The 14,459-nt window shown below is 41.2% G+C and overlaps 3 protein-coding genes across 6 annotated transcripts; 2 read left to right on the forward strand and 1 right to left on the reverse strand.

Annotated features, from left to right (window-relative positions):
- Positions 1-1,818: 1,818 nt before the first annotated feature.
- LOC109859256 (protein SREK1IP1-like) lies at positions 1,819-3,447 on the reverse strand. 4 transcript variants are annotated; one of them, XM_020437310.1, is made up of 2 exons: positions 3,015-3,447; positions 1,819-2,601 (listed from the first exon to the last, which is right to left on the reverse strand). In XM_020437310.1, the coding sequence occupies exons 1-2, from the start codon at positions 3,100-3,102 to the stop codon at positions 2,120-2,122; spliced, it is 570 nt and encodes a 189-aa protein (XP_020292899.1). In that variant the 5' UTR covers positions 3,103-3,447; the 3' UTR covers positions 1,819-2,119. The 4 variants fall into 4 exon arrangements, with proteins under 4 accessions (XP_020292899.1, XP_020292902.1, XP_020292901.1 ...); XM_020437313.1 differs by lacking the exon at positions 3,015-3,447 and adding an exon at positions 2,725-3,007; XM_020437312.1 differs by lacking the exon at positions 3,015-3,447 and adding an exon at positions 2,683-3,007.
- Positions 3,448-3,724: 277 nt separating this feature from the next.
- On the forward strand, positions 3,725-7,034 carry LOC109859255 (heat shock protein 83). Its single transcript, XM_020437309.1, has 3 exons — positions 3,725-4,098; positions 4,546-4,664; positions 5,076-7,034. Exons 1-3 carry the CDS (start codon positions 3,949-3,951, stop codon positions 6,979-6,981), a joined length of 2,175 nt encoding a protein of 724 aa, XP_020292898.1. The 5' UTR covers positions 3,725-3,948; the 3' UTR covers positions 6,982-7,034.
- A 1,502-nt stretch (positions 7,035-8,536) lies between these two features.
- On the forward strand, positions 8,537-14,459 carry LOC109859267 (staphylococcal nuclease domain-containing protein 1). The gene is made up of 9 exons (XM_020437334.1): positions 8,537-9,026; positions 9,590-9,711; positions 9,919-10,061; positions 10,234-10,728; positions 11,061-11,541; positions 11,660-12,290; positions 12,399-12,848; positions 13,009-13,215; positions 13,319-14,459. Exons 1-9 carry the CDS (start codon positions 8,982-8,984, stop codon positions 13,424-13,426), a joined length of 2,682 nt encoding a protein of 893 aa, XP_020292923.1. The 5' UTR covers positions 8,537-8,981; the 3' UTR covers positions 13,427-14,459.

A 14,459-nucleotide genomic window follows, 5' to 3' on the forward strand; every position in this document is an offset into this window, starting at 1 on the left:
GATAAGACTATTCTTCAAAATCTGCCGCGGTTCCAAAAGTACGATCCAATCAGAAGTGATTATCTCTCAACCGTTGTGCAACTGTTGAGTTGTCTGAACGCACCCATTAGGTTTGTTCTACTTGCTTACACGAAAAGTGTATAGTGTACACCTTTCGTACAATATGCTTTTTAGGAGTGGGGGAAGCGTCGTGTAAAGCCTGTTCCACATTGGTCTAGTTTCCACCGAAGCATTAATTCACACCAAATGCGACGTAGAATCAAATTCAAGTCGATGGAAACCTGTCAAATTGTGCTGATTTCACTTCCGCTTCGATCTATAAGTACTCTACTTCCAATGGAAACAGAGCACTAAATTTGATCAGTACCGGAGTGAAACCGAATTGAGGGTTTCGGTGGAAACTAGACCATTGATCGCAAGCGCAAACGCAAGGAACAGGTCTGGTAGAATTGGGTGCGTTCAAACAACTCAACGGTTGCACAACGGTTGAGAGATAATCACTTCTGATTGGATCATACTTTTGGAACCGCTGCAGATTTTGAAGAATAGTCCTATCATAAGTGATGATCTCTCAACCGTTGAGTTGTCTGAACGCACCCATTGACTAATCGTATTGATCAAATCAGCCAATTGACCAGCGTTCGATTGGTCAATTCTACGAGATCTATACCTTGCGTTTGCGCTTGCGATCAATGAGAAGAACGGCTTGAAAATGGTCACCTTCTTCAAGCGTGTGAGTATATTCGCGAGCGTGGATTTGATTTCTTTTGGAATTTAAAATGATCGGTCATCAAAGCAAAGAGCACCAAATGATGATGTAAAAGGAGATGACACCTGACTACGCTCTACGAATTCTGATGAGCTGCTCGCTAAAATAATATTCTTTTCTTGACCATCACACATTTTTTCTTGTATATCATACATTTGTGTTGTGTGGAAAATTGCAATGTGTTTTTTCTTATCCTTTTTCTGTTTCTCCTTTTACATCTTCTCTCTCATCACTAAACCGGTCATTTTTCAAATTTCAAAAGAAATCAAATTCACGCTCGCGAATATACTCTCAGGGCGATGTCCCATTGAGCGGAAATATATAGCGGAACGGAATGTGCGGAACCAGCTCGACCAATCATAGCCATTCCGTTTTCTTTCCTTCGCTTTTTCTGTGGTTACGATTGGTCGAGCTGGTTCCGCACATTCCGTTCCGCTATAGATTTCCGCTCAATGGGACATCGCCCTCACAAGGCGACCATTTGGATTCGCGCGCATAGCGCGGAATAGAACCGCGCGCTGTGGAACACAGCGCACCGACATGTCGCTCGTGGAAGATGTGGCTGAGTAGTTCCAATATGCGCCACCCATGTGGACACGCGCTAGTTTACGGAGCGGAAAAGTGATTACACATTCTATCACGAGGCTGGCCGCTATCACGCTTCTCTCTGATATTTTAATTTTCCGGAGCTCTCTATGGGTTGTACGTGAAGATCAATCACCGAAGTATCACACATCAAATTACATTACATAATATATTATTTTTTACACATATAGTATTTTTTAATTCATTGTTTCGCTACATTTCAAAAATATAAATTTTCTCAAGACATCTGACAAGACTTACTTCCTGTTTTTTCAATAATAAAATGAAGACATGAGTATTTTCTAGAAATAGAGAAAGATGATATCATGCTGGAAAATATGAGAACATGTGCATACATATGTATTCTCATTTTTTTCGGTGCGTGACATCTTTCTCTCTTTCTACAAAATGTATGTTTATATATACGGTACAGAATATTGTCATATATATGAAAAATGCAATATATGTATATACGTTCGTGTATATATATTTACTTACATAAATATAATGACTTAAAAAAACAAAACAGCTGTAAAATAGAGATACTAGCTGTAAAATAGAAATACTAAAGTCTGCTACATCATCATCATAAATATGTAAATAAACACACTTATTGTTTGTCATGTATAACACTGTTTAATATTCAATGACAAACGGAACTATAGAATGAATGTAGAAGTTTCTCGCACGTGGAACCATGCAATCGCGAGGAAAATTTGTTGCAATTCTTCGAAATCGGAATTAAATTTTTCGATCACTGGCAATTCACTTCCTGTCACTGTCAGACGAATCGTCCTTTCTGGAGCGTTTCTTGCGCTTTTTGTGTTTGGAGCTTTTCTTTTTCCTCTTGTGCTTGTGCTTTTTTTTCTCGTCGCTGGAAGTTTCGGACTCCGATTCCGACTCGGATTCTGACTCGCTGCTGCTGCTGCTGCTGTCTGTCTTCTCGCGTTTCTTGCGTTTTTTCTTGGCCTTCTTTTCTTTGCGCTTCTTCTTGGCCTCCTTGAGCTTCTTCTTCAGTTCACGTTCCCGCAGCTCCGTCAACGGAGTCACGTAATTCTCGTCGCTGTCCGAACTCGTGCTGCTGACATCGAGCACTATCTCCTTGTTGGGATCGATTTTGATGAAATTGCGACACTGATAGGTTAAGTGTCCGGCGTAGCCGCATTTTTTACAGGCAGGTCGTATGTGCTCCTTGTTCTGGGGTATCAGTCTTGACAGAATTCCCGGATCCATGAGTCTGCAAAATACTAAAAACAAAGCAAATGTGGTCGCCGTGTAACAACGAAACATGAGATATACATATGTACATATATGTTTAAAACTCGTACGGGGGGAATGACTATCCGTTATACACATGTACACACACTTACACGCACACACGCGCCCGTGAGTCTGAAATAACTGGTCCAGAATGCAAGCCGACTTTCGACTCAATGCACAACGCAATTAAAATGCGGAAATAATTGTGCGATCAAAAAAAAAGCAGAAAAAATCCCACGACTCTCTTGGTCGAAATTCCAAAAATGTGTGTACGATTTCGACGACGTGAAAAAATTACACGATTTGACCGTGTCGTCGATAACAAATTAAATTAACAAGATGCTAAATATGACAAGAACAATACATTTGAACAATCTCGTAAACAAAAAATTATTCTTACAAACACCACGTGTCTCTCTTTTCTCCACGTCTGCTATTCGCAGACGTGATTGCAATGCTGTGTAAAAGTTTTGCAGCGTGTTTTGCATTTAACAAAAAACAAATCTATTTTCGCATTTGTCGCGCGTGTTGTATTTGATGTCAGAAAAGTTTATCCGAATTATTTCGACGAGAAGAATCGGAGTCGAAAAAACGGAACGAACGAGTTTGATAAAAAAAAAAAAAAAAAAAAGCCAATTTTCTGTTAGAACGTCCGCGATGCGCCTAGAAACATCCTTGGCACCTATGGAGTAGAGTAGCCCGCCGTTTGTACGTGATCGGGTCACACGTACACGAAAACGCGCGAACACGCACGCACACGCCGGCAGATACGCGCGTCCCTCTCCTTTCTCGTCCGTTTGCCGTGCGCCCTGCGACCTATAGCGATGGTTCTAGATCCCTGGAAACGTGTCGTCACTTCCGCGGGACTACGCTAGTCGCCCGGGCGGGAGAAACCGTTGATCGACCGTACGGTACGAGTTTCTGTCCGAGAGATTCGCAAACGAAACGCCGCGTTTAATCGCCGCGCGAGATTTTTCGACGTTTCGACTCACGACGGAGATCGCGTCGTGCTCGATTTTCTCCTCAAAACGTTATTTTGATAGAACATTCTAGAAGGTTCTCCAACTTCCGCCAAAGCTTCTAGAACATTCTGCGATAGTATATAAAGCTGCGCCGGCGCCACCATTGAATATTTGGTCTGGCGATCCCCGTGCGATAGAGCGGTGCTGCGACAACGCGCCAAGGTTTCTGCCCTACTGAGCGAATTTTCACTGCGATTTTACAATTGTGTGTGCATTCTTCTTCGTGTACTTGTCTCTCGTGTACTGGCGGTCGTGTGAGATTTTAATATCGAACTGAGGTTAAATAATTACTGAAGAAAAAAAAAAGAAAAAATGCCAGAGGACGTGAACATGTCGGACGCCGGCGAGGTGGAGACCTTCGCCTTCCAGGCTGAAATTGCTCAGCTTATGAGCTTGATTATTAATACGTTCTATTCAAACAAGGAAATTTTCATCCGAGAACTGATCTCCAACTCGTCTGATGTAAGTAGCCTTGTGCATAGTCGATGTGAAAAAAAAAAAAAAAAAACGGATGGTCGCATTATCGATTGGTCACACAACCTACACAGAAGTGTAGGTTGTGTGACGAAACCTTACCCACACAGTTGCGTCGCCGCTTCTTTATTGCAAATTTTATTGTTTATTTGTGATGTTGAGATGATTCAATTTGATTATTCGATAAAAAGATAAAAGTGGAATATCGCAAAGAAATACTCACAAGTTAGGTTACATAAATAGTTACGATTGATGTTGTAAATTATTATTGTTATAATTTGTATGTGTGAACATGTATTTGTTTTTTTTTTCGTTTTATAAAATTCTTGGAACAAAATTTTTTTAATGAATTTGTTCGTACAAGGAAAGATTTATGTATTATTTGCAATGATTACATGAATGAGGACTAAACACACAATATGAATATTTCTTTAGGCCTTAGACAAGATTCGTTATGAGTCATTGACTGATCCATCAAAGCTGGATACCTGCAAAGAGCTCTTCATCAAAATCATCCCCAACAAGAATGATCGCACGTTGACAATTCTTGATTCGTAAGTATCAATTGTGCACAAAGCTTGAGATTATTGAAGTCTTTGTACAGTCTTTTAATTTGCAGAAAGTCTTTTACTACAAAAGTTATTTTAATGAATTATTTAATGTCTTCAGGTTAGGTGAAGACTTAAATGAGTCTTTATATTTGATAATTTAATTGCATTTCTTTTATCAAATTTAATAGTTCAAATATGTATTTTATTGCATTTTTAAATTAATCTGTCTCGTATAAAATGTTAAATCAACTTGAAAGCATTTAATTTTTATATAACAGTTGTTTTAAAAAACTTGAACTTTTTAAAAGAATCTTTCACAATTTTCAAGACTACTTTACAATTTATCTACGATATTTTTTTTATATACATATTAGTAATGATGCAATAAAATGAAATTTTTTCTTATCCTTACAGTGGCATTGGAATGACCAAGGCTGATCTTGTAAATAACTTGGGTACTATTGCAAAATCTGGAACGAAGGCGTTCATGGAGGCTCTGCAGGCAGGCGCGGATATTTCCATGATTGGACAGTTCGGTGTGGGTTTCTACTCTGCATACCTGGTCGCTGACAAGGTCGTCGTGATTTCGAAGCACAATGACGACGAACAATACTTGTGGGAATCTTCGGCCGGCGGCTCATTCACAGTGCGTCCTGACAATGGCGAGCCAATTGGACGCGGTACCAAAATCATTTTGTACATAAAGGAAGATCAGACCGAATATCTGGAGGAGTCCAAGATCAAGGAAATTGTGAAAAAACATTCTCAATTTATTGGCTATCCCATCAAGCTTGTCGTAGAAAAAGAGCGTGATAAGGAACTGAGCGAAGATGAAGAAGAGGAGCCTGCAAAGGAGGGTGAAAACGAAACCGAGGACGACAAGCCCAAGATCGAGGATGTTGGCGAGGACGAAGATGAGGATAAGCCGAAGGATGAGAAAAAGAAGAAGAAGAAGACCATTAAAGAGAAATACACCGAGGATGAGGAACTCAACAAAACAAAACCGATCTGGACTAGAAATCCTGATGACATTACGCAAGAAGAATACGGCGAGTTCTATAAGAGCCTGACAAATGATTGGGAAGATCATTTGGCCGTCAAGCATTTCTCCGTGGAAGGTCAACTGGAATTCAGGGCGCTGCTGTTTATCCCGCGTCGCGCGCCTTTCGATCTCTTTGAAAATAAAAAGAGAAAGAACAACATCAAATTATACGTGCGACGTGTATTCATTATGGACAATTGCGAGGACCTGATTCCAGAATATCTGAACTTCATTAAGGGTGTTGTAGACAGCGAGGATCTACCGCTAAATATTTCTCGTGAGATGTTGCAACAAAACAAGATCCTAAAAGTCATCAGAAAGAATCTAGTCAAGAAATGTTTGGAACTTTTCGAAGAATTGTCAGAAGACAAAGAGAACTACAAAAAGTGTTACGAGCAGTTCAGCAAGAACTTGAAATTAGGAATTCACGAGGACAGCCAAAACAGGAAGAAGCTTTCGGAACTTCTCCGCTATCATACATCCGCGTCCGGTGACGAGATGTGCTCGTTGAAAGACTACGTAGGCAGAATGAAGGAGAGCCAGAAGCACATCTACTACATCACTGGCGAAAGCAGGGAACAGGTTGCCAACAGCTCGTTCGTGGAGCGCGTAAAGAAGCGTGGCTTTGAGGTCGTCTACATGACCGAACCTATCGATGAGTATGTTGTGCAGCAACTGAAAGAGTTCGACGGAAAGCAACTGGTTTCTGTCACGAAGGAAGGTTTGGAATTGCCGGAGGACGAGGAGGAGAAGAAGAAGCGTGAGGAGGATAAGGCGAAATTCGAAAATCTCTGCAAAGTCATGAAGGACATCCTCGACAAAAAGGTGGAGAAGGTAGTCGTGTCCAACAGACTGGTGGACTCGCCCTGCTGTATTGTAACATCGCAGTACGGCTGGACCGCGAACATGGAGAGGATCATGAAGGCGCAAGCTCTTCGCGACACATCCACCATGGGTTACATGGCGGCCAAGAAACACTTGGAAATCAATCCTGATCATCCTATCATGGAGAACCTGAGGCAAAAGGCCGAGGCGGACAAACACGACAAATCGGTCAAAGATCTCGTTATGTTGTTGTTCGAAACCGCTCTTCTGTCATCCGGCTTCGGGCTCGAGGATCCGCAGGTACACGCGTCACGTATCTACAGAATGATCAAGCTCGGCCTAGGTTTTGATGATGAGGATACGCCAAATGCCGAGGAAGAGAAGATGGACACTGAAGTGCCGACGTTAGAAGGTGACGCGGAGGAAGCGTCGAGGATGGAAGAAGTAGATTAAGCTTCTTCATGTAAAATAGTTTGTTTTATTTTATTTTATTTTTTTTTTTTTTTGAAAGAAACTATTTTCAAATCCAAAGACTTTTCTTTTAGATCCCTTAGAAGGCAAGAGACTGTTCTTAATTAATTTCGTTGAAAAAAAGATATCACGAGTTCTTTTTATTTTCATCGTTCTCTCGTCTCTTCTCTTACCACCGCCGTTGACAGAACAAAGTGTCAAGCTTGTCATCTGTAGGGTTACGAAACATAGATGTATATGTATATTAATTTTACGAAATAATTTATATATCGATCGCGTCGCGCGTTAAAGAAAAAACAAAAAGCCCGCCACTTGATTCTGTCTCAGGAGTATTTCCTCTTTTACAAATCGCCTCTAAGAGTTCGCCATTACATCTTGCATATTATTTTTTATACTTTCGCGTATTTACTACTAGTTTCAGACTCTCTTCATAATCATTCCATTGTCAGATTCATCAAAAAACTTAATTTTAAGAAGATGTGTAAACTCGTGCGAAATAAAATAAAAAGTATCGTGTTTAAAAATTTGCTTTCCGACATATATGTCTTCCCATCCGAATATTTATTCCCCCCTACATCGATTTTCGAAATTGGAAATTTTGTGAGAAAACAGAGAAAATTGTACTTGAACTAGACTTGGTGATTAAAAAAAATTAACGTCTCTTATAGAAGTTCGATCTCTCTTAGATCTTGTAATCGTAAACGCAAGTATCTTGGCTCCTAGTTTTCTTTTTTTTTTTTTTTCTATCTTGCAAATATTATTAATTCAATGTTACTTCGCAACGTGTGTTTCTTGAAGATAAGTTTTACCGTAATAATAAATTTATACTGCTGGTGTGATATTTCCGTACGCAAATATGTGCTTACATTTTGTAAAAATTGATATTAAAGTCAACAATCTTTTGAAATTTGTGTATAATAGTACAATTATTATTATTTTTTAATTAATAATAAGAAGATTCTTCGGGCTCAGGAGTCTTTAGACTAATGAATTAAATAAATTGGGTTGTGAGAGCCGTTTTGCAGGATGTTGTGCAGAGAGTGTGCTTAAATATATATACACATATATGTATACACATATAATTCTTTAAAATAATTTTTTTCCCCCATATATTATCATTTTTTTTTCTTTTGAAATCACCGATCGTTTTGTACTGTCTCTTCAATCTTACTTCACGTGTGTGCGTACATTTTATTATTAAAAATAACATTGGAGTAAACAATCTGTCGTATCCTTGAAACTGTAAATAGCATTCTGTCCTATTTTTAAATTTTATTTTTGGAATCACCGATCGTTTTGCACTTTGTTCTCTTCGATTTTTTCACGCTCTTCTGTGTGTGCGTTGCACGACCATGTATTAAATGAAGGAAGGATATGGGGGAGAGGAGGAGAAAAATTTATAGATTACACAAGCAGGTGCGAAGTGCGGACGCAAGCGGCAACGTATCCTCCGCAACGACCCGCGCGCGACCGCGCTCGGGTTTTGCGATTGAATTTCTTGCACACGCCGCCGCCATCCCTCCTCCTCCTCCTCCTCTCGGACATATACGTGTCAGCTCGAAGTCGGATCATAGAGTGCGACACCGTGCCGCGCACCGTGTGTCGCGTGTTGCCACATCACCACCAAATCCAAACGAATTTCAGAGCGTGTTTTGCGATTGTGTAGATCGCGCTCGTGCCGCCGATTACAATTCCGATCTGCGTGTACGCGCGAGCTGTGCGAACGAAAGAAAGCGCAAAGGTGCCTTTTGCTTCTCTCTACCTTTGTTACTACGGCCAACATGTCAACGTACTCCTGAGTTCATTTTGCGTAACTTTTTGATAAACACACCACGTGGAACCACGTCGTATACTTGGACACACAGGCACCGCACCACCACCATCACCTCTCTCGACTCTCTCGATAGAGGAGCACGTGCCGATCGCTCGAAACATCAGTCTCGCGGAACTTCCGTAGTTTCTTTGATTCCGTCGCGCACAAGATGAGTGCACAGCAGGTGAAACTCAAATATGGAGTGGTAAAGCAGGTGAGGAACAAAAATCAGAGCCGAGCGAACTCGGCTGGTCCGTGCGACCGGCCACTGCGAGCGGCCGCACGCAACGCACGCCTCGCGTTCGCGGAGGAGATATAAACGCACGAAATTATCTCTCGTTTTACGCCGCACCATGTCGATGTTGACTTCTTCGCCCAGCTGGCAGAAGTCAGACCGCAAAACATATGGTTAACATTTTAAAATAATATCGCCGCGCCATGTGCTTTCGAGAACGCACTGTGTTAAATATGCGACCGATATTAAAATGTGAACTTTAAACGCACATTTTGATCGCTCATCGTATCTATCTCTTATCGTTATCTATCTCGAATAATTTTCACAAGTTCATTTATTACAAATTTGAAAAAGTACGAAAAATATAAAATGCCTCCTTGTTGGTTGCAATAAATATATATTGGTTACAACAAATATAATAAATATATTATGATACTTATTGTGGTTATAATAAATATATTATGATACTCAAAATATTGTGCATGTATATTAAATATGATTTAGATATAAATGTCTATTTATGCGTTTTAAATTGTTTCTAGATAATATCCGGAGATACTGTTGTTATTCGTAGACAGCCCATAAGTGGTCCTCCGCCCGAGGCAACAATTACTTTGTGCAACATTACTGCTCCCAAGCTAGAACGCTGGAAAGGAAATGACACGTATGTAAAATAACATTGCGATATGCAAAAAAAAGGTGATGCATAATACTAATCTTAATGTATTATTTTATATATGCGCATGAATTCTGTGAAAGTATTTATAAATTTTTTTCAAGGTTTAAAAAAAAAAAAGAAGCGCGGATAAGTTTTGAAAATAACAAAATTGATTGTTTTTGCGATAATCAAAAATGTGTTAATGACTTGCAGCACTGACGGAAGTAAAGACGAACCTTACGCTTGGGAAGCAAGAGAATTTTTACGCAGGAAATTGATTGGACAGGATGTCACCTTTGTCTTTGAAAAATCAGCTAACACAAGCAGATTGTACGGGACAGTTTGGTTGGGAAAAGGTATTTGAGTTGCACAATAACATGCATGCATGCATATGCATACATACACACACACACACACACATAGAAACACAGAGAAATTAAGACTGAAGAAGTAAAAGTGATGAATATATTGATTTTTAAACGATTGTTAAAAGAGATGATCTTATAATTATCATATATTATTTTACAGACAGGAATGGGGAAAATGTAATTGAAACTTTGGTGTCCGAGGGTCTTGTGACCGTCAAAAAAGACAACCGCAATCCTTCGGCTGAGCAGCAACGACTGATCGAACTGGAAAACATCGCAAAAGTCGCGAAAAAAGGAAAGTGGTCGGAGTCAGCTGGTTCACACGTGCGCGACGTTAAATGGACCGTCGACGATCCGCAAAAGTTGTTAGAAAAGTTCGGCAAGAAGCCGATCAAAGCAATCATCGAATTCGTTTTAGACGGATCCACCGTCAAGGCTTTACTTCTGCCTGATTTCTATAACATAATGCTGATGATTTCGGGCATTCGCTGTCCTGGATGGCCAAACGGACGCCGCGATAATTCTGTTAGCGAACCATACGCGGACGAAGCCAGATACTTTGTTGAATCGCGACTTTTGCACAGAGACGTTGAAGTAGTGCTCGAATCGGTAAACAAAAATAACTCATTTACCGGCAGCATTATTCATCCTAAAGGTAAGTCCGTGACACATAATTTCAACGAGACTGAATCGCGGAGTTTCTAAATATTTTCTAAATCTGTTCAATTTTTTCGTATCGCGAGTAGTTTTTTTTCTGCGAGTATTTTTAACTTGGCTTCCTTAGCTTTCCTTTGACCATCTCTCTGAGCCACTTACAGTTCAAAGTGAACCAAACCATCAAGTATATGAAACGGTGAAATTCGAATCGGCCGTGGCTGATCAAATGTTACTATTTCATAACACCGTATCTCCCGTTTTATATCGTGAATATTCGAACTGATTTAATTCGCATGATATGTACGAGTGCGATTTTTTGTTTTATTATAGGAAACATTGCCGAGATCTTGTTGAGCGAAGGTTTTGCAAAATGTCAGGAGTGGTCGATCAGCAGCAGCAGAGCCGGGGCGAAGGAAAAGTTGCGTCTCGCTGAGACGGCCGCGAAAGAGGCGCGTTTGCGGTTGTGGAAAGATTACAAACCGTCCGAACCGCAGATCGAGTTCACCGGGACCGTCGTGGAGATCGTGAACGCGGACGCGCTTATTATACGAACGCAAAACGGAGATAACAAGAAAGTATTTCTGAGCAGTATTCGACCGCCCACACGAGAGAAGAAGAACGACGAGAGCAACAACGCCACGCGAGCGAAAGATTTCAGACCGCTCTACGACATACCGTGGATGCTGGAAGCGCGAGAGTTTCTGCGCGAGAAGTTCATCAGAAAGAACGTCAAAGTGGTGGTCGATTACACGCAGCCGGCGAGGGACAACTTCCCGGAGAAATTATGCTGCACCGTAACTTACGGCAAAACGTAAGTAAATTCGGAAAAAAATTTTATTTTATGCGCTTAATGATTTTTTGTTAATTTGCGTTAGAAATAAATACTCAAAGATCAATCACATTTCTATTCTTTATGTCAACAACAACAGGAACATCGCGGAAGCACTGGTCGGACGAGGTCTCGCACGAGTAATCAAGTACAGGCAGAACGACGATCAACGTTCATCTCACTATAATCTTCTGCAGGTCGCGGAGAGCAAGGCGGAAAAATCGCAGCACGGTCTGCACGCGAAGAAAGACATTCCTGTTCACAGAATAGTCGATCTCTCGAACGATCCTTCGAAGGCGAAGGCGTTCCTGACGTCGCTCAAGCGGGCGCAAGGGATCAGAGCGGTCGTCGAGTTCGTAACGAGCGGTTCGCGTCTGAAGCTCTATCTTCCCAAGGAGGATTACGTGATCACGTTCGTGCTGGCTGGAATAAGAACGCCGCGATGCCAGAGAACCCTGCCCGGCGGCGGAGTGGTAAAAGCTGACGAGTACGGCGAGAAAGCCTTGGCTTTCACCAAAGAGCATTGCTTCCAGCGGGACGTGGAGATAAAGATCGAGAACACGGAAACGAAACTGAGCGGCTTCATTGGCTGGTTAACGGTGAACGATGTCAACATGTCCGTCGCTTTGGTCGAGGAAGGTCTCGCGGAAGTCGTGAATTTCCCGGATTCCGGAGAACTTACGCGAACTCTCAAAGCCGCGGAGGAACGCGCGAAGGCGAAAAAGCTCAATGTAAGTATACAACCACACACGTACAATTACAATGTAAATATACATCCAGTTACTCGAATAATAGCTTCGTAAGAGCAAGAAGCTGAGATATATAACTTGGTGATGTAGATCTGGAAGAACCTCGTGGAAACGCCGGTGGAGACTGACAAGATCGTGGACGAGAAGGAGGTGCAAGAGCGCAAGATCGACTATCAAAAGGTTGTGATCTCCGAAGTTACCGACGATCTTCACTTCTACGCCCAGTTTGTCGATCAGGGCAGCCTTCTGGAGAACATGCTTCTGCAGTTGCGCCAGGAATTGGCCACCAATCCGCCGCTCCCCGGTGCCTACAAGCCGACCAGGGGTGATCTGGCGGTCGCGAAGTTCAGCGGCGACGATCAGTGGTATCGCGTGAAGACGGAAAAAGTCTCGGGCACCAACGTCAGTGTGTTCTACATCGATTACGGCAACAGGGAAACTCTTAATGTTACGCGAGTCGCCGATTTGCCCGCGCGCTTCGCGACCGATAAGCCGTTCGCTCACGAGTACACGCTCGCGTGTGTGACTCTGCCAAGCGACGTAAGTAATTTAAGTTTTTGACAAAATCAAAAAACGGATGGAAATGCTAAGTCAATTGAACATAATACAAACTAATCGAATAACGCGTATTAAAAAAATATAATAATATAAATAACACACACACACACACACACACTCACAATGTGACTTATTTCCGCAGACCGACGACAAGAAATGGGCAGTGGATGCGTTTAAGGAAGATGTGCTTGACAAAATCCTGCTCCTGAACGTGGAATACAAGATGAGCAATAACGTGACTGCGGTGACACTTGTTCAGCCAAACACGAACGAAGATATCGGAAAGGGACTCATCTCTGACGGATTGTTGCATGTTCAGAAGCATCGAGATAGAAGACTTGCTAAATTGGTTAGTTAACTAGAAATTTTTATATTATTGTTTGAAGAAAAAAGAAACAAAAGAGTAATCTCACGATCTATACTGAGTTGCGAATTGCAATTGAAACTTGCAGATCGAGGAGTACAAGAAGGCCGAAGAGGATGCGAAACATAACCATCGCAATATCTGGAGGTACGGAGACGTGAGACCGGAGGACGACGACAGAGACTTCGGATTGTAATTAATACAAATGCTCAAATGTGGGGGGAGGGGGGGATAATTATTATCGACATGGGAAAGGAAAAAAAGACACAGATCATGTTTAAAAAAAAAACAAAAACAAAAAAAAACAAACAAACAAACACCACTTTAAGTATACATTACGTCACATAGATATAAAAAAAAAAAAAAAAAAGAAAAAAAAAGAACGTCCCCGATTACGCAAGCTGCATGTCGCGTTAGTCGCATACAAGGCAATGATATATATTTCAATATATGAGGAAAAAAAGAATTGTACATAACGATTTTAATAATTCCTAATAATACAATGAACAAAGTACATAGATAAGTGGTCCGGGAGGGTAATCCTTGTTCTGTAACTCGTGGCGACAGATTTCGTTTTATATCGCGCGCAGCTATTTTGTGATACATTTTTGCTGCGCGTTGTGAAACGCGCTATCCGCATCGCTGCCGAGCTTATTCGTTCCGTCTTTATCGCTGATCGCAGACGACAAAAAAACAACAAAAAAAAGATCGAACGATGCAATAGAGCGTTTCCTGATGGCGCGCTTCTCAAAACGCAGTTTTCGTCTGCGCGAAAATTCGCAACGCGTGCATTTATGCCTCTGTAACACGTAAATGTTAAAAAGTTACAGAATAAGTCCGCTGAGAAACGTGAAGACTCTACGCAGGCACGTTTGCATCACATTCTTGTATTGTAACGCGAACGCATTCGTTATCAACGATCGTGCCACAAATACACAAATATTGTTGTTGAGCGTACCGACCGATCATCTTCGATCATCTTTATATAAAATCTTTAATGTGCAATTCAATACGTTTAAATACGTTCGATCATGTTACATATTATTATTTGCTTCTTATGTGGATGAATCAATCATTTAACACAATACGTACGTGCTGTCCTTCGCAAGTTTTTATACGCCAGAACGATCGCATAGCTAGTTGTTAGAATTTATAATCGCAAATCTTAAGCGGACATTGATCAATGTTGAAAAAAAAAAAAAAAAAAAAACTTTCATATCAAGGGAAGA

This window comes from Pseudomyrmex gracilis, unplaced genomic scaffold (assembly GCF_002006095.1).
Source record: "Pseudomyrmex gracilis isolate BER0280 unplaced genomic scaffold, ASM200609v1 scaffold_252, whole genome shotgun sequence".
NCBI classification, from domain to species: Eukaryota; Metazoa; Arthropoda; class Insecta; order Hymenoptera; family Formicidae; genus Pseudomyrmex; species Pseudomyrmex gracilis.